The 25,032-nt window shown below is 34.5% G+C and overlaps 2 protein-coding genes across 6 annotated transcripts in view; one reads left to right on the top strand and one right to left on the bottom strand.

Annotated features, from left to right (window-relative positions):
• Nucleotides 1-7,558, top strand: part of LOC140436537 (lactosylceramide 4-alpha-galactosyltransferase-like) — a 37,755-nt gene extending 30,197 nt beyond the window's left edge. For all 5 annotated transcript variants that reach the window (XM_072525433.1, XM_072525431.1, XM_072525434.1 and 2 more), the window contains 2 exons: nt 386-628; nt 6,392-7,558. In XM_072525433.1, coding sequence (XP_072381534.1) covers nt 386-628; nt 6,392-6,713 — 565 coding nt within the window. In that variant the 3' untranslated portion in view covers nt 6,714-7,558. The remainder of the gene's footprint in view (nt 1-385; nt 629-6,391) is intronic.
• LOC140436540 (phospholipase A1-like) overlaps nt 1-24,844 on the bottom strand; it is a 234,149-nt gene extending 209,305 nt beyond the window's left edge. The window contains exons 1-3 of the mRNA XM_072525442.1: nt 24,402-24,844; nt 18,678-18,953; nt 15,474-15,695 (exon numbers count right to left, since the gene is read on the bottom strand). Of these exons, the coding sequence (XP_072381543.1) occupies nt 15,474-15,695; nt 18,678-18,953; nt 24,402-24,453 (550 nt within the window). The 5' untranslated portion in view covers nt 24,454-24,844. The remainder of the gene's footprint in view (nt 1-15,473; nt 15,696-18,677; nt 18,954-24,401) is intronic.
• Nucleotides 24,845-25,032: the final 188 nt, after the last annotated feature.

The raw sequence follows: 25,032 nt of genomic DNA, 5'->3' as shown, positions 1-25,032 counted from the left end.
ACAAAATTACAATATGTGCTATTTGGACTTCATCGCAGTGTCGAATTGGTGGCATACTTGTTTTAAACTTAGTTAAATTAAAACAATATTTAATTAAACTTAATAAATTAAACTAAAAATAACCGAATTAGTATAATTTTTGCTTTACGTGAAGAAGGATTTTTATGATAAAATGTACGAATGACACTAACCACTGAATAAACGTCAAAATAAACATCAAAATATTTCAAACCAGTTGAGTACATCAGCCTACTATATGAGTATTATCAGTAATCTAAAATTATTTTGAAATAATAGTGACTATAAAAAAAAATTGGAAAATTCCAAAATATTCGATATTTTTGTCCATTGTAATTTGCACAATTTTATTGAATGCTTCTTTTAGATACCTTACACTATGGAAATACGGTGGCATTTACTTAGATTTAGATGTAATTATTATAAAATCTTTAGAAGATCTGAAACCCAATTATGCTGGACTGCAATCTCGTACAGACGTTGCCGCAGGTGTTATAAGTTTTGATCCTGATGGCAAAGGCCACATAATGGCAGAAAAATGCCTAAATGATCTCAAAAAAAATTTTAATGGAAAGGATTGGGGAAACAATGGACCAGGAGTTATTACAAGGTAATATTTCGTTGTATATCAATTTACAATTTAGACAGTTTCTTTATATTATGGATAATTTTGGAAAAAATATTTTTTGTTACATTAACAGGCAAGTACAGACAAGTTTAAATTGTCTGATTAATTTTTATCATAAATAAAATTGTAGAGAAAGTTTCTCTTTTTTTTTGAAACGCAGGTTTCAGAACAACCCACCAATATAGAATAGATGCTCATAAAAGAAGGTTTGTAATCCGGTAGAGAGAGACGCTGATAATCAAATTAATTGATACTTAGATTTTTTTACATTATCAAAATACAGAGACAGACATACAGAGCAATAACCTTTCAGGCGGTTTGTTGCGTCTTTGGTCGCTTTGGATGGCTTTCCCCAGGTTTGACTGCGGATTTAATTCCAGAGTAAGGCGATGGATCCATATTTCATCCATTGTGACATAACGATGCAAAAATTCCGACTTATTTCGATTAAACCCATTGGGAAAACACTTTGTCATACCCAAATGTTCGTATGTAATAAAGAATACACTGCCATTTGATAAATTTAGAATATCAGCTATCTCTTGCAACTTAACTTTGCGGTTTGTCATAATAGTTTTCATCGTTTTTTGATGTTATCGGAAGAGACTGTCTCATTTGACCTTCCAGAGCGCTCAGTAACATTGGTATCGTTAAGACCGCGTTTGAACTCAGCAACCTATCGTTTAATGATTGTAATCCATTGAGCAGAGACCCAGTAACACTTTTTGAGCCATTACTCAGTTTAGACGGTACTTTTTCCCATCAAATAACAGTCATGTATCAACACACGAAATTGCTTTAAATCCATTGTTTATAAAAATCATAAAAGTAGCATCACTTCAAATTTTGACAGTCAGTGCAGTACACTGCTTTGAAGGTTGACACTACCGAAATATCATGTAGATAACTCATTATAGTTGCCATCTCGTGGTTAGGTCCGGACTTATGGACCGGCGTTATAGGTTTTATAACTGAATTCTTATGATACTTAGACTCGCTAAATCGGATGCATTGTATCACCCGCTAATGTCCTAAATAGATTGTAATATTAGCCCAAACCCCTGTACATCAGATGACCCAGCTCCGACCAGTCTTCGTATGGAGTGGACCTACTCCAAGATTTAAATCCTTATTGCTGTCCTAGAAATCTACTCTGTTAAAAAGACCTCATTAAAAGCCATAAGTTTTCTTAACATTACTTGGACTTGGTTTAGCTTTTTTTACATCTTTAAAGAGAAGAAGGAAAATCTGCATACACATACCTGTGACTCACCCAGGTAGTGTTGGGTTCCTAACACCCTAACGAAGAGATTCCCATTCTTTCTCCCACACATTCATCGGGAAAATCACACACACACACGCACACACACACACACACACACACACACACACACACACACACACACACACACACACACACACACACACACACACACACACACACGAACCACCACACGAAGACTTTTAACTTTCGCCTTAGTGAGACTGCCATCTCTCTCGCGTCGTCTGTATTTGATTCGCTTCTATTTCGGCCTGCGACAGTCCGAACCCCACCGAGATGCTACTCGCTCGTTTTAAAATTCTGTTGCTAGTTCCCTCTCCTCTCGTTCGTTTGAAGAGAGCAGCTCCCGAATAAATTTGTGGATCTGTGTCCACCACCACTCATCCCTCATCATTTTCTCCACTATTTCGCTTACGGAATCAAAGATTCTGCAGTTATACTCTCTTTCAAACTTCTTTCATCCGCCCAACATCGTGTGTGTCACAGTATCCGAGAGACCACAATAAAGGCACTGATCGGACTGTGCCCTCTTAAACCTGGAAAAGTAGCTACGGAAGCAACCATGACCTGTGAGCATTTGCGTCAGATAATAATCCAGTTGCCTATGCCCATGGTCCAGCCAGCTTCGGAAGGTCGAAATTAGTGACTTAGTTCACTCCGCCACATCACGTGTTGTCTCTTACTCTTGCTGCCACTGACCGATTGAAATTAATCTCTCGGCCAACGACTTGGTTTAGCCGGATAAACGCTGATCCAATGACTGAGCTAACTACTGACAAAGGTCAAAAACCCACATTTTATCGTCTTCATGTCTACACCTTGGGTTATTAATTAATCCAAGTAAATATAGATGCTGTGTAAGTTTGCAATGGCCAGTGAGCACGCCAACCATGAGGATGTGAAATTTTGTCTACTGATTGGCAGGTATCTTCTACTATTAAGCAGAAGAAGATGTGCCTTGAGATTCTTGAGAAGACCTCACTAAGTGGAATCTAGACACCATCACCACCGTTCCAAGAATTCAAGACCTCTTTGATATACCATAAGAGACACTTATTTAATACCGAAAGACACTCCCACCTCTCTCGCGTCGTCTGTCTCTGATTCGCTTCTATTTCGGCCTGCGACAGTCCGAACCCCGCCGAGATGCTACTCGCTCGTTTTAAAATTCTGTTGCTAGTTCCCTCTCCTCTCGTTCGTTTGAAGAGAGCAGCTCCCGAATAAATTTGTGGATCTGTGTCCACCACCACTCATCCCTCATCATTTTCTCCACTATTTCGCTTACGGAATCAAAGATTCTGCAGTTATACTCTCTTTCAAACTTCTTTCATCCGCCCAACATCGTGTAAGTTACAGTATCCGAGAGACAAAAGTAAAGGCAGTGATCGGACTGTGCCCTCTTAAACCTGGAAAGGTAGCTACGGAAGCAGCCATGGTCTGTGAGCATTTGCGTCAGATAATAATCCAGTTGCCAGTGCCCACGGTCCGGCCAGCTTCGGAAGTTCGGGATTAGTGATTTAGTCCACTCCGCCACATGGCGTGTTGTCTCCCACTCTTGCTGCCACTGACCGATTGAAACTAATCTCTCGGCCAACGACTTGGTTTAGCTGGATAAACGCTGATCCAATGACTGAGCTAACTACTGACAAAGGTCAAAAACGGACATTTTATCCTCTTCATGCCTACACCTTGGATTATTAATTAATCCAAGTAAATATAGATAGAATTCTGCTCCTCTATAGAAGAGGAGCAGAATGCGGAACGGACCATAAACTACTGACAGCAAAAATGGGCATTAATTGGAAACATAAAAAGACCCCCTCCACAGAAGAACCGTTGAACACTATAAGAGAAAAACAATACAATAAAGAATTACCAATAAAAGAACTATATCAACAACGTCTAGACCAAAAATTAATACAATTTAGATATGGCAACATCGAAGAAATATACGAACATATAAAGGCAAGTATAAAACAAGCAGCATTCAAAGCCCTTGGAAAAAAGAACATATAACAAAAAAACAGCACTATTATGAAATAAATGAACCAACAAAAAGAATAATTGAAGAAAAAAACCAAGCAACGATGAAATTTATAAAGAATATAGAGAAAAAGATAGAGAAGTGAAAAAACAAATAACACAACAAAAGAATGAGGAATGGGAAAGAACATGCTTAAATATTGAAACATATATAGGAGGTACCAGAACTTCGAAGTCATGGAAAGTACTGAGAGAATTGAAACAAAACTCAAAAGAAAAAATTAAATTGGGAAATATACAGGACAAAGAATGGAAGGACTATTATAAGGAACTGTTAACAGAACAAAGACCACAATTCATTGGAAAAGAAAACAGGCGAAGACGAAGCAGACCCCCAGAACAAAAAATAGAAATAACAGATTCATTAATAGAATCAAAAATAAGAAAGCACCGGGACCTAAGGACATCTCACCTGAGCTTATAAAATACGGATCAAAAAAATTACACCGGATAATACAATCGATATTTCAGAAAGCCATAAATGGAGAACAGCTCCCAAAGGAATGGATGGAGGCATATATGACATCTATATTTAAGAAAGGAGATAGAAAACGATGCGAAAACTACAGAGGAATAAGCGTAAGATCATCAATAGGAAGATTATATGGAAAGATACTGCGAGAAAAGATAGAGCAAGCGATAAAAGGTAAAATCGGGGAGGATCAGGCAGGCTTCACGGCAGGTAGATCATGCATAGACCACATATATGTACACACTGGAACAACTATTGGAAAAGAAAAAAGCAAAAAATAGAGATATAAATTTGGCATTTGTGGACCTGAGAAAGGCGTATGACTCTGTACCATGGTCAGAACTATGGGAGGCAATGTACAAATTAGAAATACAGACGGAACTCATAGAAGCTACAAAAGCTCTTTATAAAGAAAATAAAGTGTCCATTAAAATGGGAACAAGAATCATAGGAGACTTCACCACGACAAAAGGGCTCCTGCAGGGTTGTTCCACATCTCCAACCTTATTCAAAATATACTTAGAGAAAGCCTTGACTACATGGAAAAAAATGCGAAGGCATGGGAGTACCGGTACGGAACGAATACCTATATACGTTAAGCTTTGCAGACGATCAAGTAGTGATTGCACAAGACCAAGACGACCTCAGCTACATGACGAAGAAACTACAAGAAGAATATACCAAGGCTGGAATAGATATTAACCTCGCGAAAACAGAGTACCTATCTACAAGTGAAGAAGACATAGAAGATCTACAGATTGATGACAACGTAACAATCAAAGGAAAGGATAAATTCAAATACTTGGGGTTTATAATCACGAAAATTGTAACAACAGAGGATAAAAATTGCATAAAGATTAGGACAAACAAGAACAGCAATCCGACAACTTAACTCAGTATGGTGGGATAGACACCTAAATATGAAGACAAAAACACAGATTTATAAAACATTAGTGCGAAGTATTATCACATATGGGGCTGAAAATTGGATCAAAAACAAGAAAAACAGCAGTAAGATAGTAGCAACAGAGATGGAATGCCTGCGAAGATGCTGCAGAGTAACAAGAAAGGATAGGAGAAGTAATGACGAAATAAAGCAAAGAACATCAATAGAAGCAGACATACTAACATACATAGAACAAAAAAGACTAAAGTGGTATGGACATGTAAGAAGAACTAGTGACAGCAGATGGATAAAGAGAATAACCGAATGGGGCCCCATAGGAAGGAGGAAAAGAGGACGACCCCGAAAATCCTGGAGGAACGAAGTAGACGACGCCATGAGTAAGAGAGGCCTAAACGATGGAGAATGAAACAACAGAGATAGATGGAAACGGTTGAGCGAGGGAAGGCAGTGAATACTGTAGAATCCTTGAATATATATAAATATAGATGCTGTGTAAGTTTGCAATGGCCAGTGCGCACGCCAATCATCAGGGTGTGAAATTTTGTCTACTGATTGGCAGGTATCTTCTACTATTAAGCAGAAGAAGATGTGCCTTGAGATTCTTGAGAAGACCTCACTAAGTGGAATCTAGACACCATCACCACCGTTCCAAGAATTCAAGAACCTCTTTGATATACCATAAGAGACACCCATTTAATACCGAAAGACACTCCAGTTATTTGTTCGAGCTCTGAAAGCAGAGTGAACAAGCCCTGTTTAGTAAGGGCATCGGCCGAAATATCTTAAATTAAATCACATTCTATATAAATCAATGTACTGTCTCACTCAATCTTTATAATTTAGTCTACTTTCCCGTATCTACGTAGAAATATCTTTATAACAATCTGTGAAATATATTGCCTTAAACTGAATAACATCGTTAATATTACAATTCGCTTTTAAGACCACTGTCAATGTTCTCTGTATGATAATGTAGGTACTGTTTTCTCTATTTGTCTCTTATCAGATCTGAAAAAGATTTAATATTTTTTTATATTTCAGATTGCTGGTAAATTTGTGCCACATAAAACATTATAGGAAAAAAATGGAGCTAGCTTCAAAAATGATAAAGAAAGACTGTGGAGGCTTCACTGTTTTCGAGCCTGAAATCTTCTACCCAGTGCGATATGAGGACTGGAATTTTTATTTCGATGAATCCAAATTGAAGTCCATCATTTCACATACCAACAAGAGTTATGCTGTACATATGTGGAATAATTTTAGCAAAAAGAAGAAACTACGATTAGATTCTAATGCACCGTATTTATATTTCGCTAAAAAGCATTGTCCCAGAGTAATTAATTCATGTAAGGACGAATTTTGAGATTATAGAAATATAACTAATTGGTGGAAACTGCTATTGAGTATTTTATAAATGCTTAGTACTACAAAATTTTATTTTTTACATGTTTGATAGTATAATTATTACAGAAGCAGAAAATACATGTTTCCATCATACCATCTATCTCGATCCTTGATCTAAAAAAGAGTATCGCGAGACTACATAGTCAGACATTACAATCCGATATACATTTCCCTCGATAATGTGTCATTTAAGTAGACTCAATGATGGAAAGTCTAAGTTAGATAACTAGACTCAGTTAGATAACTGGTCTATCTAAAATGTTGTTATTTAGCCTGCAATCTGCGGTCTTTACTGGTTCTTGTATTACAAATTTGTCCATTTTGTTATTTGGCGATTTAACCGAAGATTCGTATAAAAAAACTTTTCCGCATGTACTTGTGACCGATATTTTTGTAGCATTTGACTTTTTTATCACTCATAATTTTGATATTTTCCTTCCCGCTTATTCTCCCATTAATTTCTCCACAATCGTTTCGAGTATATATTTAATAAAAAACAAAATATCTTCTTTTGGGTTCTATAATTTTATTTAAATTTTTGATATTCGTGAGATGCGTAACAATGGAGAGATAAGCAAAACTGACAGCTTAAGTAATAGCTAAATATTAAGAAATTAGACATCCTTGTTTACTATTTGTCTATCAAATTTGTTTAAAACCTATTTAAACACAGTTTGTATAGTCATGTCAAGTCATGAGAAGACAAGTTAGAATATCCGGGTCATATAATGCGAAATTAACACCGCTATAATTTATTGCAGCTGATATTACAAGGAAAAGTAAAAGACAGAATGGTCCGACAGACGAAGAATATCGTGGCTCTATAATTTTAGAAAGTAATGTTTATTATCTATCTAGCATATATACAGAGGGGGCCAAAAAAACTGGAAAAGCCTAATTATCTTTTCAATAGATGGTCCGAAATTATACAAAAACATTGATACACCTATTTTGCAATATGAAGATTTCAAATTTGATTTGCGTTGCCAGATTTACCATTTTTCTGATAGCACCAGGGCAAAAGCCTGGAAAAGCCTACTCGTCTCAATTAATTGTTTGATTTAAACTACATAATATGTTTAACTAAATTTGAACATAATAATATAGAATGGTTTAGGATGATCGAAAAAAACTAGTGGTTTTCATCTGTCTTGCCGATGTATCTCGTTTTGTTGCTGCCAAGTCTCAGCTTTGGTATCTCAACAGTCTCTGGTTCTTCGATGTCTTCACCACCTTTACTGTTAACAAGATTAACAATTGTTTCATCGGTTATTTCATACTGATCATCCCTTGAAAACCACTCTTCTACATCACCCAAAGATGCATCCTCACATCCAGGGATAAGTTTCACTAAGGGCAAAATATTTTCCCGAACTTCATCCCGAGTGTTGACCGCGATTTTTTCATCCTCGCCCAAGACTTAACAGTTGTTTGTATCCCAACCTTATCCCATCCGCTTGAGATCCAGTAGGAAACACCTTTCAATGTAGAGATTAAGTCTCGGCCATCGTTTATTTCTTGTATCATGGATGATAGAAGGATTCTCTGATAATTTATTTTTGGTGTTTCCAAAACACCGTTGTCATATTGACAGATAGCTGTGACAATCGGAGGGATTAACATGGCCTTTATATCTCCATTTTTCACTTTCATCAGGATGAGTCGCTGGAATATTAAAACTAATTTTCTTGGTAGATTATTTTCTCTTAAACAATTTTCTATTGATGGTACGAAACCATTAAGAACCAATCTTTTGATATTCGCAAGGAAAAATATGGCCTTTATATTCCCATCTTTCAAAGTTCACTTTCATTAGGATAAGTCGACGCATTATCCAACAGTAAAACTGCTTTTCTTTGTAGATTGTTGTCTCTTAAAAATTTCTCTGTTGATGGTACGAAATCCATGAAGAACCAATCTTTAAAAATATCACTGATCATCTATGTACTATTCTAATTGCAATATTTCACTGGCAGAGCGTGTTTTGAAATTTCCTTAAATGCTCTGGGGTTCTTTGCCTCTCCAATCATTGTCAGTTCCATCTTTTGGTTCGATGTGGCATTGCTACAGGCCCAAATGGTTACTCGCTCTTTACTGCGTTTATAACCAGGAGTTACTGATTTACTTTTAACTGCATGACTCTTATTTGGTATCATTTTATAATTAAAGCCTATTTTATCGTAATTAAATATTTGATCGCCTGTTAAATTTTCAACATTAATAAATTATTTAATCCTTTTCTTAAATGTAGCCATTCCTTCAAAGTTTAATGACAATTTCTCACCGCAAAGAGATAGCTGACGAATCCCGTAGCGCTTCTTCCAGCGGTCTAGCCAGCCCCTCTTAAAAATGTTTCGGAAGTGCAATGCCTTTTCTTTTAAGATAGACCCGGATATAGGCACTCTTTTATCTCTAAATTGGACAATCCAAACAGTATAACGACCAACACCATAGTCATCAGCTACTTCCTGTAGTTTTCCCTTTATCAAGTCTTTTTAATGCGTTTAGTTTGTCTTGCATTGATAAGACAATCTTTTTCCTTTTTTGTTTTACCATAACCACGACTGACAGCAAACGGTAAACACTTTTACTAAAACGTACTGGTACTCAAAACGTTACAGGGAACAAATAACCTTACTGTGCACTAAATTCACAAAAAGGAATAGTTGACTCCACGAAAGTTTACTAGCAACTAAAGTGAAGTTAAAGAACAAGGTATTGTGAGCGTGGAATGGAGTGAGGGAGATCAATCACCTGTTTTGTCTTGCTCCAAATTCCTGCTGTACATTTCGCGCGCGGAGGATTAGTGGAAAAGAATATTTTGTTGCATAAATGGTATATATAATAACTGATTTATTACGGCTGTCGCCGCTTCTCCGCCCCCAATTTCCATCTTTTTCTGTCATATGCAGTTGCCTCTTCTAAGTCTCTTGCCGCCATTGCTTCATCAATATCGTTGCGCCAACTTCTCCGTGGTCGTCCTCTCTTTCTTCTTTCAGGAGGGATCCATTCCAGTACTCTCCTAGGCCATCTGTACTCTGGCATTCTTTTAACATGTCCGAACCAGATTAATTGTTTTCTTTCTATGTCATCATTGATATTTCTCTCCATTTTCATTTCGTTTCTTATTTGTTCGTTTCTAACTCTCTCCAGTTTCGATCTACCGCAGCTTCGTCTCAGATAATCCATTTCTGTCGTCATAAGTTTGTTTCTATTAGCTTTGGTGACGTCCCATACTTCTGAACCGTAAAGTGTAATACTTTGGACTATACTACCGTAAATGTGTTTTTTGGTTTCTCGTCGAATTGTTTTTTGCCAGAGAAGAGAGTTTAAGGCACGGGTCGCTGCTCTGCCCTTGTTTATTCTTTCCCTGATTTCATCTGCGCTATTTCCCTTCTTGGTAAAAATGACCCCCAAATATTTGCAGGATTGCACGCCTTTGATTTTGTCGTCTTCCAAGACTAGGTCACATATTTCATCTGTTCCCACTGAGAGATATTTACATTTTATCATATTCATGTTTAGACCTGTCACCTCATATTCTTCTTGCAGTTTTCTTACCATATAGCTAAGATCGTAGCTGTCTTCGGCAATAACTACCTGGTCATCCGCAAAGAAAAGTGTATATAGCTTGTTTTCTTTCACCGTTATTCCCATGTTTCTACATTTTTTACCCATTTCACTAAGGATCTGTCCAAATAGATTTTAAATAAGGTGGGTGACAGACAGCAGGCTTGTCTTAGTCCCTTTGTTGTTTGAAAAGGAGAGGTGATCTCTTGTCCCATTTTAATTCTTGCAAAGTTTTGTTCGTAATATTTTTGAGTGGCGTTAATAAGAATTGGGTTTATTTTCAAGTTACCCATTTCTATCCATAGTTGGGAGATCGGTACACTGTCATATGCTTTTTCCAAATCTATTAAAGCTATATGAGTTTCTCTATTTCTCTGCACTCGTTTTTCCATTGCAATTTTTAATTTGAAAATATTATCCATAGTGGAGCGTCCGGCCCTAAATCCCGCTTGTTCTTCGGGTTGTTTGTCTTTAATATCATTTTCTATCAGGTTTCGTAGTACTTTTGAGTATAGTTGGCCTATAGTAGCAATCACTGCGATCCCTCTATAGTTTTTAGGATCCATCTTTGTGCCTTTCTTGTGTATTGGAGAGATATACGATTGTCTCCATTCTTCTGGAATGGATTTTCTGCATAAATGGTGAGGCAGATAAAACGGAATGGCGGATAACCGAAGGGCGAATGACCGAAACTCATCACCGATAATTATCAAAAATATATTTTATCACAATATATAAATTAAACAGTAATGGTGACAAAAGGCATCTTTGTCTCACTCCATATTCCATTTGCTATTTCGTACTTGTATAATTGCCAAATTTCACATTTGCCTTCCGTGTATACATTTTTATATCTGTATATTTATTCTTTAACATACTTTTTTTATTACTCGTATGTTTCGTATATTCCTTCCGGTTTTTTTATAGTGTTTCCGTTTGCTTAGTATATTCTGAAGCTTAGTATATCATTGAAGTATAAACGTGGCTACGCAAAATATGCTAAAAATCTTTGTTTATAAAAGTGTAACCTTCCAACTAGAAAAAAGAAAAAGAGATAGTTCCTCAAAACTATTATGTAAGAAAAAATCTTCTAAAACAGTCGAATAATGAAACATCGCGCCTAATAGTTTTGCTGATTTATTACACAAAGGTTAGTATTTAGGATGATTATAAAATGGAACGTACAGTTCCATTTGGGATTTATTACTAATTAACGAAACAAAACATTTTATTGCTCACTACTTTTAGGAACTTTCTTTATGTTTATCAAGGTCATGTTGACACTTTGACGGCCGGTTTCATAATTAGTGGTTAACCAGAAGGGTTAAGTAACCTTTTCCCATATAATATCTAGACATGCTGTTTCACATTCACAGATTCAGTTACGGTGACTTAATTAACTTTAGGTTTTTCTTTTTATTTTTTTATGTTAGTAGGAAATTATAGGCAATGATCACTATATATTACGTTTTTTATGATATCGTTTATATATATATATATATATATATATATATATATATATATATATATACAGTGCTAGTCTAAAGTATGTTCTCCCCATCGTATCTTTTGAACAGTTATTGTTAAAGAAGTGAAATTTATAGAAAGGCAATAAACAAACGTAGGCTTCTCAACTAGTCATAACAAGTGACGTAATAGTGACAGATGACGTTACAGCGCCACTGTGACAGTTTAAATGGGACCTTTTGGCAAGTAATACCTCCTTTGAAAGGTATTGAAAATACCTATTCAGTTATAATAATTTTGTTTGAGTTTAAGCTCATTTTAATGAATACATTAAATAAATACTAAAATTGTAGCTTTTCATTTAATTAATAAATATTTTACAACCAGTTCTTATAGTAAGTGTTCAAAATGTGCTCCATCTACTTCCTGACAGTAATGCAACCTATTTCTAAACTCTTGCCGTAATCGTTCAAATTGTCGGGGGAAATTGCCCTACATTCTTCAACAATTCCTTATTTCAAAATGTCAGTATTGTCTGGTGCTGTAGCGTAAACTTTAGATTTCAAGTATCCACACAGAAAAAATCTAATGGTATGAGGTCCGGTGACGGAGCGGGCCATTCTATCATCCCATTCAGGCATTTTTATGTAAATTGGTAAACAATTTTCAAAGCAATACTGACTCTATTTAGAACTCTGCTACGTTTTACTTTACTGACTCCACAAAAATCACCGGTGGTGCCTAAAAAGAGTGACGAGTAACTGCTGCATATTTGTAAGGGCATCATTCTTAAAATCGGTCGGTCGGATTAGCCAAGCGGGCTGGGCGGCTGGCTTCTCCTTCGCTTCAATGCGAGAGATGTCAGTTCGATCCCCAGCTCGGTGTGCAGAAAACAAAAAGGCTAACGCAGCAGTTTAAAATTCTAAAATGAATCTGCGGCTTAGTCTAGAATATGCTGGTATCTGATCGGCCTATGGTGGAGCAGTACGGCAAGAGATAAGGGCTTGCGGCTAGGTGATACTCCTCCATAGATCCCTACCGGAAGGGCGTCGAACGCCTAAATACCGGGTATATATATATATATATATATATATATATATATATATATATATATATATATATATATATATATATATATATATATATATATATATATATCATTCTTAAAATCACAAATGTTTTTATTGAAAATATAATCTGAATCTGAAAAAATCTTCATGGTCTAGTTCTTGAAAATGATTTGTTCTGTGCCTAATTATCATAGTTACCTGATTAATTAATAATTTATGTGTCAATACCACGTCAACAAAACGGAATTTTTAATTAGTTAATGATATCCTGGTCAAGCCCTAAAACAACCATTGATATAAATAATAAAAAACCAACACCCTAACTTCGGTTTAAAATTTTATAGGCTAACCACAACTCAAGCCGTTGACCTTGTATTGTGAAACGTATATTTCAGCGCAACCACTAGTTATCTCTTAACCACAAGGTAACTTTGCTTTGTGAAACCGGCCGCGAGTGATAGATTTGTCAACTTCAAATAAGTTTCTTTAAAGAAATAAAATAAAAAAGCTAATATTTTATAATATCTACAGTGAATGGCTAAATTTTGGAATATTATCATTATTTCGAGAACCCTCGAGTTTTAAGGTAAATCTCGAAACAGGTCGATTTTTCTTATAAAATACCCATGTTATAACGTACATGGAGTAGGGATGATGTCACCGGTGTAGGTGTAGTGACGTAATCGTTAATTTTTTTTAAACAGAAATCGGTATAATGCGACACCTCATTTAAACGAGATTTACATTTTTAACTAAAATATTTTTTTAAGGGTACAAAAACAATTTTTTTAAATTTAAATTCAACTAAATTACCACTAATGATTTAATTAATAATGTACTTTAAAGTAATCAAATTATGCATAATAATTATTTTAAATTAAATGTTCGAAATACCATCCATCGGTTTCTTGACAATATGCGAATCTACGGACATATTCATCCAGTACATTGCGGATGTCTTCTGGAGTAATTAGACTCATTTCATGCCTAATTCTATCTTTCAAGTCCTGTAAGTTTTGGGGTCTATTGACATAAACTTTTGATTTTATGTAACTCCACAGGAAAAAGTCTAGAGGTGTTAAATCTGGCGACCTTGCTGGCCACTCTATAAAACCTCGTCTTCCGATCCACCTCCTGGGAAAGCAATGATTTAAAAATTGACGTACTTCACGTGCGTAATGCGAAGGGGCTCCATCTTGTTGAAACCAGATAGTTTTACTAGGTAAATTTGGATTATTGGCATTTGGATACATATTAGCAAGGACAGGTATAAGTTGATTTCTCAAAAGAGTTAAATAACGTTCTCCTGTTAGATTTTCTTCAAAGAAAAAAGAGTCAATGATTCTGTCATTAATGATCTCTGCCCATACATTTACTTTCTAAGGATATTGCGTGTGTGACTCAGTCATCCAATGTGGGTTTTCTTGACTCCAATATCTGCAATTTTGACGATTCACGGTACCATGTAAATAAAATGTGGCTTCATCGGAAAAAACGATTTGATTGATAAAATGTGGATTGCGGATACATAAATCCTGCATAATTTCAGAAAATTAAAGCTGGCGATCGGGATCTTCGTAATCTGGCTGGCGTAAATCAAAACATTTACGTCAATATATATTACAGTAACTATGCCACTATCACTTGCTTGAATTAACATTTGACAAAAAGTTTCAGTGTTTATGAGATAACTTTTTGTGTCAATTAGTATTTTTACTTATTTTTGCTTTTTAAGTATTTACTTCAGAAAGTCATGGCAGGAACCGATGGATGGCATTTCGAACATTTAATTTAACATAATTGTTATGCATACTTAATTTGGTTACTTTAAAGTACATTATGAATTAAATTGTTTGTTGTAATTTAGTTGAATTTAAATTAAAAAAAAATTGTTTTTGTACCCTTAAAAAAATATTTTAGTTAAAAAGTGTAATGTCGTTAAATAGAGAATTAAATTCTCTTTCAAATGAGGTGTCGCATTATACCAATTTCTATTTAAAAAAATTAACGATTATGTCACTACACCCACACCGGTGACGTCATCCCTACTCCATGTACGTTATAAGATGGGTATTTTACAACAAAAATTGACCTGTTTCGGGATTTCCCTCAAAACTCGACGGTGCTCGAAATAATGGTAATATTCCATAATTTATCCGTTCACTGTATGTGTTTATAAAGATCATTTTGTTCTTCCAGAATTGTACATTTTTAATACGCATTTATCTTACTTATTTTGTATAAAGGTGTAAATGGAATAATTTTTCTACCTCAAATGTTTAATATCTCATTATACTCAGATACTTTGTATTGTCTATTGTATATTGTATTAAAAGGTATTTTTACATCAATGATTAAGTTTTGTCTTTTATATTACTGAATAAAAGATTATCAATAACGACGCTCTTCATTATTTATAAAAAAAACCCTGCCTAATATTTTTATTAGATATTTCATTTGGTTTCAAAGATAAATTCGGTACTGGATACCACCAATATATTATTATCTATCTAAATAGAAAAACCACTACACCACATTTGTTGTGATCTTCCATTTATAGTAAAAATTTAATGAAAATGCCGTAAATAAAAACACCGAAGAAAAACACTTACCTGTAATTCTCATAAATGAAAGCCCCATGGTATTTTTAATATTGCTTCCAGCAAAACCAGCGATGTGAGCTCCCAAACTGAATCCCACAATGTGCGTCAAGAGGGGACTGATGCCGTATGGAAAAAGGTTCATGGCAAGAATTGCTAAGCACTGTCCTACGTGCCACGTATTTAAATATGATGTGATGTAACACGGGATGGAAGAAATAGGTTCCCAATCCACTGAAAAAATATCACTACGTAAAGATCATTTGATTGTGGGTAAAGGCATTGAGGTATAGCATATAATAACAGAATAGGAAAGCGAAGAATCAGAAAAATGAAATAATTTATCGTGGACAAAATTTTCTTCTTTCCATTTGACCGTAATATTTCTGTGGTACTTATAGTCATGAGACTTTTCTGCCAAATCCTTTTCAATCATTAAACTCCAATAAAACATCCTTTTACATTTGTTCTGATATGTACACAAGGCTTATATACAAGGTGGTCCAGAATTATGTACATTAATTTCTAGAGCTCATAGTACGTCCAAAAATAAGGGTACTTCTTTATGTACACTTTTTTTATAAAACCGAATAATAAGGGAGATACAACCCTTTAAAGGGGTGAATTGAAATTCTTATTTTTTCAAATATCTTCCAAACGGTTTTGAATACGGAGTTCATATTTTGGGAGTGGTTATAAGACATTAGGATAATTAATTTCATGTCACCACCTACCACATCCTTTATTAATACAGGGTAGTTTTGGAGGGTAAGTGGGGGTTATTGCGTCACATGTTTTTTAATTTTTACATATTTTAAAAAAATATTTTAAAAATTGTTTCCTTAGACTTTTCTACGCAAAAAAGGTGCTCTTGTAATATTTCGATAGATATCACCGTTTTCGATTTATTTAAACTCGAAGGTATACATGTATTTTATTGTAATCGTTACATTTCTTAATATTCATCAAGTATGCTTTGGAATTGACACTTGTGTTAGCAACAACACATTAATCTCAAGTAGTCTATGAATTGTCAGTGACGTTTAATAACAATTAAATTATTTTATCTACACTTTTATTGTACTCGACAGTGAAATTTGTTTAACACCTCTCTTTGCTATATTTTTAAATTTGTTTGCCCGCAATATGGCACACTATTCAAATTCTGAGATGACAGACATACTTTTAGTATTAGGGGAATGTTCGGGAAATGCTGCTGCCGCTGTAAGACGCTACAGAGAAAAGTATCCGAACAGAAATATTCCCAATGCCAGGACTTTTGTAAGTACTGAACGACGACTGAGAGAAACCGGTTGTCTTCAAAGAAGGAATACAGATGCTGGTCGTCGTAGAGAAGCAAGAAATGTTCGCGTTGAACAGCAAATATTGGATGCTGTAATAAATGACCCCACAATAAGTACACGCAGGTTAGGATTAAGAACGAATATTTCCTATCAAAGTGTTTTAAGAGTTCTGCATGAAGAGCAATTACATCCTTACCACTATCGACAAGTGCAGGAATTGTTACCTGACGATATGCCACTTAGAGTTGATTTTTGTGAAGTATTGCAAAATAAAGTTCAAACTGCACCAAATTTTTTAAGCAACATTCTGTTTACAGACGAGGCCACATTTACAAGACAATTGCACTTCTGGGCTGAAGAAAATCCAAGGGCTACAATGGAAACTCACTTCCAACACACGTTTAAGATAAACGTTTGGGCAGCTACTTTAGGAAATAGTTTCATAGGATACCACATCTTTCCCGGAAATTTAAATGGTAACATGTATTACAATTTTCTAGACAATATTTTACATGATATTTTGGAAGATATTCCATTACAAATACGAAGAAACATGTTTTTCATGCATGATGGTGCTACACCACATTACACAAGAATTTGTAGAAGGTGGTTACATGAACATTTCCCTGATAGGTGGATAGGCCGGGGTGCGGATGCACCGATTCATTGGCCTGCTCGTAGTTGTGATCTTAATCCAATGGACTTTACAGTATGGAGTTATTTGAAATCAAAAGTGTATAACACTCCAATTAATACAGTAAATGAGTTAAGAGACAAAATTGAACAAGTATTTACCGATTTACAAAACGATCCAGTAACATTAAATGGAATAATGCGTTCGCTAAATAAAAGAATTAGATTATGTATTCAACAAAATGGAGGACATTTTAAACAGTTGTTGTGAAATATTATTTTCGCCATTAATTAAATGTTAAGTATTAATTAAGTTTTCCATTAATTTGTAATATTATTGCTAACACAAGTGTCAATTCCAAAGCATACTTGATGAATATTAAGAAATGTAACGATTACAATAAAATACATGTATACTTTCGAGTTTAAATAAATCGAAAACGGTGATATCTATCGAAATATTACAAGAGCACCTTTTTTGCGTAGAGAAGTCTAAGGAAACAATTTTTAAAATATTTTTTTAAAATATGTAAAAATTAAAAAACATGTGACGCAATAACCCCCACTTACCCTCCAAAATAACCCTGTATTAATATAGGATGTGGTAGGTAGTGACATGAAATTTATTATCCTAATGTCTTATAATCACTCCCAAAATATGAACTCGGTATTCGAAACCGTTTGGAAGATATTTGAAAAAATAAGAATTTCAATTCACCCCTTTAAGGGGTTGTATCTCCCTTATTATTCAGTTTTATAAAAAAGTGTACATAAAGAAGTACCCTTATTTTTGGACGTACTATAAGCTCTAGAAATTAATGTACATAATTCTGGACCACCTTGTATAAACACGATATGACTTTCTCATAGAGTAAGTTCTGCGAAAGCCCTTTACTGTCCAATTAGACGACAGTCCATGAATGTCACTTATTTCGGAATTCTCTTCTGGACAATTTCTTTTTGTCTACTACTTATTTTATTCCCACGACCTGGAATGAAGTAGCGTCGCCAAAAAAACACATTTCCCATTATACCTATACAATTTATCGCCTGTGCACTATAGTCACTATAGTGTTTCACCTCAGGATTTGGGAACGCAGTAGCCACAACAGAAATCTCAGCGTGTGACGGATTACGGCACGATTGTTTTGTGATTAACCAATTGATCATGGTGTAGATAGATAGATAGACTTTATATAAAATACTAATATAAATAAATGAAACACCACAGTCCTGTACAGTTAGATTTTTGAAAAATTTTTTAAAAAGTAGAACCTACCTATAAGAACATTATATCCAACGCTTTGGTAAGCTACTGTGACGTTCGTGATGGCAGTGTCTACTGTTAGTCCTCCATAACCGTGAATAACAACTTTAAATGGCAAAAGATGGTTGAATTCTTTTGGAATTACAGGTTTGTAAGGATCCAGATCATGGTAAGTTACATTCTCACCTTTACCTATGGATAGGATGAATTTTGTAGCGTAAGGACTGCATGGTTCTTCGAAGTATATGGGACAGTTGCCGAAGTCTAGTTTCAATGCATTAAAACCATCTGTAAAAGATATAATAGAATAAAAACATCAGAGACAAATCAAAGTGTAAAAGGAAAAAGACAGTTCAGATTTGATTTCACGTATAGTGCGTCTGTATATCCGCTTATACGTATTTCACCCTAATATTGATCATCAGAGACGGCTATTCACAGATGCTCTGTCATGGCGCAAATATCATATTATCAGATGTCGCTATTTGCGTCCATACGAAGCCATGTTAGAGTTGCTTCCCAAGACAGGGAAGATTTATTTTCACTCAGAGCGTCTGTGAATTGCCGTCTTTGATGATCCCTATTAGGGTGAAATACGTATAAGCGGATACTTATACAGACGCACTATATGTGAAATCAAATCTTAACTGTCTTTTTCCTTTTATTTCGTTATACTCTTTATGAGCACTATAAACCAATTCGCTAAGGATTTTTGCTTAGTTGAGGAGATATGTTGTGGAAGGCAATTTTAGATTTCATCATGTCTCTAATAACATCTTTATTAACGTCTGTTTTGCCTTGCAATTCCTAGAAGGTACATATTAAAGCATAAATCTGAATTTGGTTTCGAAGAATTAGTTTACGGATTTAAATCAAAGTGTATTTAAAACTAGTGTGGTTATAAATGCTAGAGTTGATAGCGAATTTTATTATAAAAATATTAAACACGCAAATTCTCCTAATATTTGAGGCAAATTCGAAAACAAGCGAAAATACGGTTTTAACTGATAATGTACTGTACTTTCATTTAGAGAAATATACGATTATTAGTGCACAAATAGAAAAAAAAATGAGAAAATAAAAACATATTATCTTACAGAGTAAAAAAAATTAGATCCAAACTCATAATCACTGTCATCGGTATCTTCATTCGGATTGTAAATGATGACTGGGCTAGTTAAGTTATATAGACATTACGAATGCCTGTGGAATATTGCTATTGTCGATTATTATAACAAGCATTAAAAAGATGCAGCGTAGGAAGAAATAGTTCGTAAAATGTACAAAGAACATTTTGGCTTAGCTAAAATGCAAAGAACATACAACCAGAAATGTACGAAAATAAAAAAAATCAAACATATCTGGCTGTCGAACTAAACACATTTATAAACCGATATTGAAACGGTTCTCTATAATAGACTATTTCATAAAAAATATAAAATAACTAGGACAACTTAAGCCAAACACAATCTTAGGTAAGAAAACTTTATTATCCATTTCTTCCATACAGTGCGAATATATTACATTAGTAAATATGAAGCATCAATCTTGACAGAAATATTCTTCTTGACTGTTAATAAATAAGAAATTGTTGTATTAGGGATATCTTTCGCGAGTTTGTTGGCTCTACTCATTGGCTCAGTTCCGCTATCTCCGACCTCCAGTGGCTTGGAGAGATTTCTCCAGTATCAGTATTTTCTTTATCAACAGAACCAAATGGCATATAATTTTTGTTGGTACTGATAAATGCGACCGATTTTGATGGACACAGAAGATTTTCTTCACTTCCAATACACACTTTCAATATATTTTTTTCAAATATTCGAAATCCGCTGACCAAATTTCGAAGGCATTTTTGACAATTCTCGTAGTTCGACTGAGGCGATAGTTAAAAATATTTTTCTGTAATGGTAAGAGATCTTCTATAATTATTATATGGTTACAAAAGGTACGGTTTCATTGGGAATGCATCATCGCCAACGAGGTACCATCCATGAGAAGTACGTCCATTTTCCAAGGCATCCGAAAGTTAAGAGTATTGAAATATACCATCATCAAATTCTGAACCCTTGCTGCCAACGTTAATGTATGTAAAGCAATATTTAGAATCAGAAACTGCCATTAGAACTACACTGTTTGTATACAACCCTTGTAGTTGAAGTAGTTACTTTCACAAGTAGGAGGGTCAACAATCAAAATATTGTTTGTATTATTGTCAAAGCCCCACAGCAATTTAAAACATTACAGAGATCTCTAAAACCAGCACATTCATTTGCTTTTTCCATTCATTTTGTAAAGTTGGTACTTAAACAAAAACATAGCATTAGTTATTATATAAGGAGGTCCTGTATCACCTTCAGAAACTCCAATAAAATCGCAGCTGCTTCATCAACTTCAAAAGCACGACAAAATGCTGCAGTACCGAATAGATGCGCAAAATCGGAAACCCCGGCATAAAAAGCAAAGTATAATAAAAAGAAAGAGCTACATCAGTCTGTGAAACAACGACGCACTGTTCATGAAGAATTACGCGTGGAAAAGGCAGAAACAAAGAAAAATATTGCTTTGCATGTTTACAACAGTTAATTTACTAAGATGTAAATTGGAGCTGGAGGGTCAGATAATAGAACAAGTGATGGAGTTTAAATATCTAGGCATCACATTATCTAGCTACGAAAAGCTCGAAACCGAAGTGGAAGATCAAGTGAATAGAGCAAACAGAGCTGCAGGCTGACTAAACGAAACAATATGGAGAAATAAAAATATCGAGAAAGAAACGAAAGGCAGAATTTACAAAACAGTCATCAGACCAATAATGACATATGCGGCAGAAACAAGACCTGACACAGAGAGGACAAAAAGGATGATAGAAACTGCAGAGATGAAAACACTGAGAAAAATTGATGGTAAGGCACTATGGGACAGAGCTAGAAGTACAGATATACGACATAGATGCAAGGTGGAGAATATCAAGAACTGGGTAAGAAATAGAAGAGTACAATGGAACGATCATATAAGCCGAATGACAACAAATAGAGTAGTAAAGACGGCAAGAGACGGTTTCACAATAGTAAGACGATCAGTAGGAAGACCACGAAAACGATGGAACGACAACTTCCTGGAGGCACATTGAAAAATAGACAGAGTCATGTCTATATAAAAAAAAGAAAAAGAAGAAGAGGAAACTAACAGAAAAGAAAAAACAAAAAGGTTGAAGTAATGTAGATGCAATGAAAGATCATTATGGATATTCAGAGAAAGAAATAAAGAAATTGGAGATCTTATGGGAATAGAAATAACAATCATAAATACATAGAAAGAAAACAGTTGATCTGGTACGTAAATCGAATGAATGACAAAAGGGTCACGAAACAAAGTCTGGACAAACCTCTTAAACATTAGAAGCAAAAAAGAGCAAAATCTAGTAAGGCGGATCTAGAGACCTCAAGCCTATGACCTGTAGCAGAATAGTAGTTGTCTGCTATCAGACTAACCACATGGAAGACCCGTATTTGAATTCAGTATTGGCGTTTTCACTTTTAAACTCAGAGGAAGATATGAAACTTCTGTAAACGAAGAAAATAATATAACCGAAAATAAAAATAACTTAACATAATTTTAATAAACTCGCTCTAGAATTTTTATAAACGGTCTAATGGCCCTGTTTCAAATGGAAATCTTAAGGTGAGAAAATACGTGTAGAAAATAGTAAAAAGGATGCACACACACGTAGCACGTGACATTGAATATCAATACGTATTCATTTCTATGTCAAGTCTAATCCAAATATGCAAAATGAATTATTACTACTATATTACAGTCGGCATTCAAGGTATTTAACTTTTTACGAAGATGGAAAATGTATGTGTAAATGGATACGATTAAGATAATTCACACCATACTGCCTACAATAAAACTAAAACGAAAAAAATTAAAAGTTTATTGATTGAAATAAGTAGCTTTCCCAACATAAAGCCACTAAATAAAGATTCTTAATAATTTTCACCGTCTGAAATAAAATATGTAACTATAAAAATAAGAGCGGTGATTGAATTGTTCACATAAATGTGTGAATCCATTATAAAAATTATTGCTCTTGCTATCATAGTTTTCGAGTAAATATCATTGTTTTAAGTTTTTCAGAACGGGAAGTAAAAACTTCCACTCTTCAATAATCCTAGGAATGACGGACTGAGAGACGGGACGTTTATAATAGTAAAACGAAAGGATGGGAATTTTTATTTCCACCTAATATGTACATGAGTGCATCACTTATGGTAGATAGGTCTAATGATGAATATTCAATAGTCTGAGAATATATGCTAAAGTTAATTTTAACGAGAATGAAATTCTAAATTAATACCTTATTTATTAATTTAACTTAAACCATTACATTACATACATTACATCTGCCTATTGACATAACCAGTCTTAAGCTTGAAAAAAGGAGGTAGAAATAACATCTCCCTCTTAACCATGGTTCCTGATATGGGAAAAACAAAGTTGCAAATGATAAAAGATAATATAAATAAATCTGTTTATTTCTTAACATTTGTGGTTCCACGTTTCATTGGAAAAACCACTACCAGGGAATGGGAATCCCCATAATTCTAGCTCTAGATAAGATTCTTATGATCTAGAATTTATAATGAAGCGTATATACAGAGAATATGTAAAATGGGGATTACAAGTCAGTATTAAGAAAACAGAATATTTAGTTATCAATTCAGATGCAAGGTTTGAAGTGTTGATAGACGAGGACGTGGAAATCAAACAAGTGGAAAAATTTAAATATTTAGTGCACTCATTGATAAGAACGTCTTGGGAGAAATTGAAATTAAACACCGAATTAATCAGAAACGTAAAATTGTAGGATGTCTGAACTCCTTATGGTGGGATCGCAACATTTCCAAAAGGAACAAAAAGAGAATATGGCAAACCATGGTTGAATCAATTCTTTGTTATGGCTCTGAAGTATGGACAATTAATGCAGACGTGAAAAGAAGATTGTTTGCAGTTGAAATGGATTATTTGAGAAGAAGTGCTAGAACATCAAGGCTGGAAAGGAAGACCAACGAATCTATAAGAAATAAAATGAATGCTACAGAAACGGTCATTGACAGAATAGAAAGAAGAGGTTTCAAATGGTTTGGATACCTATTGAGAATGCCTGACTAACATTGGTCCCAAAAACTTCACAGATGGAAGCCCACTGGTAGAAGAAAAAGAGGTAGACCTCGACGCTCATGGAATGAAGGAATTAGAAGAGCGATGGAATGGAGAGGTTTGGAGGAGGAGCATGCCTTGGACCGGGAGGATTGGCAGAGGAGAACGGGAATACGGCGATAACCGTCTCCAAAATGTATTGTATTTACAAGTTGGATCCTGTAATATGTATATACAAAAAATACTTCTTAGTAACATAATAGATGCTTATGGCCGTAAACTTTTAAATGCAGATTGCAAATAAGTAACTAAATTATACAGAAAATAATTAAAAATCAAACAACGCATAGTATAAATAAAAATGTTGGTGCCCTACCATTTTATCTTGTTTTGCTAACTATATTAAGACGTTCCCGTAACGCAAAAGGAATATTGAATTAGAGAAAAGTAATTTCTGTAATAAAATCCGTTGTATTTTTATTAAGAAGGATTTTTATTATTTCTCTTATCATCAATCTGGCCAGTTATTCAATAACAAAATATATAGCTATAAGTGTCTAATTCACTTACTTATAGTAGAAGTTAAAATCCATAAAAAAACTATATCCAATTTATTCCACATGATTCCGTACTAAACATCACAAATACATCGTTGCCGCAAAAGTCACCAAAACACCTTTTTTTGTTTAACGGTAATTTTTTAACAGTCACTAATTTGAAACTCAAATTTTAAAACCACATACACAATTTTACGAATTCTTCATCGAAACCCAAGTTTGTTTTAATTTTAACACAATGTCAACACGAAAGAGATCTTGGTATTTGGAATAAGTTTGATCAAACTACATTTTGTCACTGTCACGACGTGTTAAACATTCCAAAAGGCTTAGCCGGCTCTTGAGTGTTTTAAATCGGTACTATTGTGCAATTAATTCAATTGAAATTATAATAATAATGATTATTTTATTGTATGTACATGTGGTGGTCATAATATATTCGTTATGCAATTTTTTTTGGGTTAAAAATTGGTAGGAGGTGACTTCTTCAGGGACGTATTATATGGAATATAAAAAACTAAACATAAATACATGAATCAACAATATAATAAACAATTCGATCATTGATTGAATGAACAAGTCGACAATATAAACAAACGGACACATCAAGTAATATAGAGGAGTGAGAAGAGTGAGCTACGAAA

The sequence above is a fragment of the Diabrotica undecimpunctata genome, chromosome 3 (genome assembly GCF_040954645.1).
Source record: "Diabrotica undecimpunctata isolate CICGRU chromosome 3, icDiaUnde3, whole genome shotgun sequence".
Lineage (NCBI taxonomy): Eukaryota > Metazoa > Arthropoda > Insecta > Coleoptera > Chrysomelidae > Diabrotica > Diabrotica undecimpunctata.
Note: the sequence above shows the minus strand (reverse complement) of the source record. Positions and strands in the feature narration are given on the sequence as shown.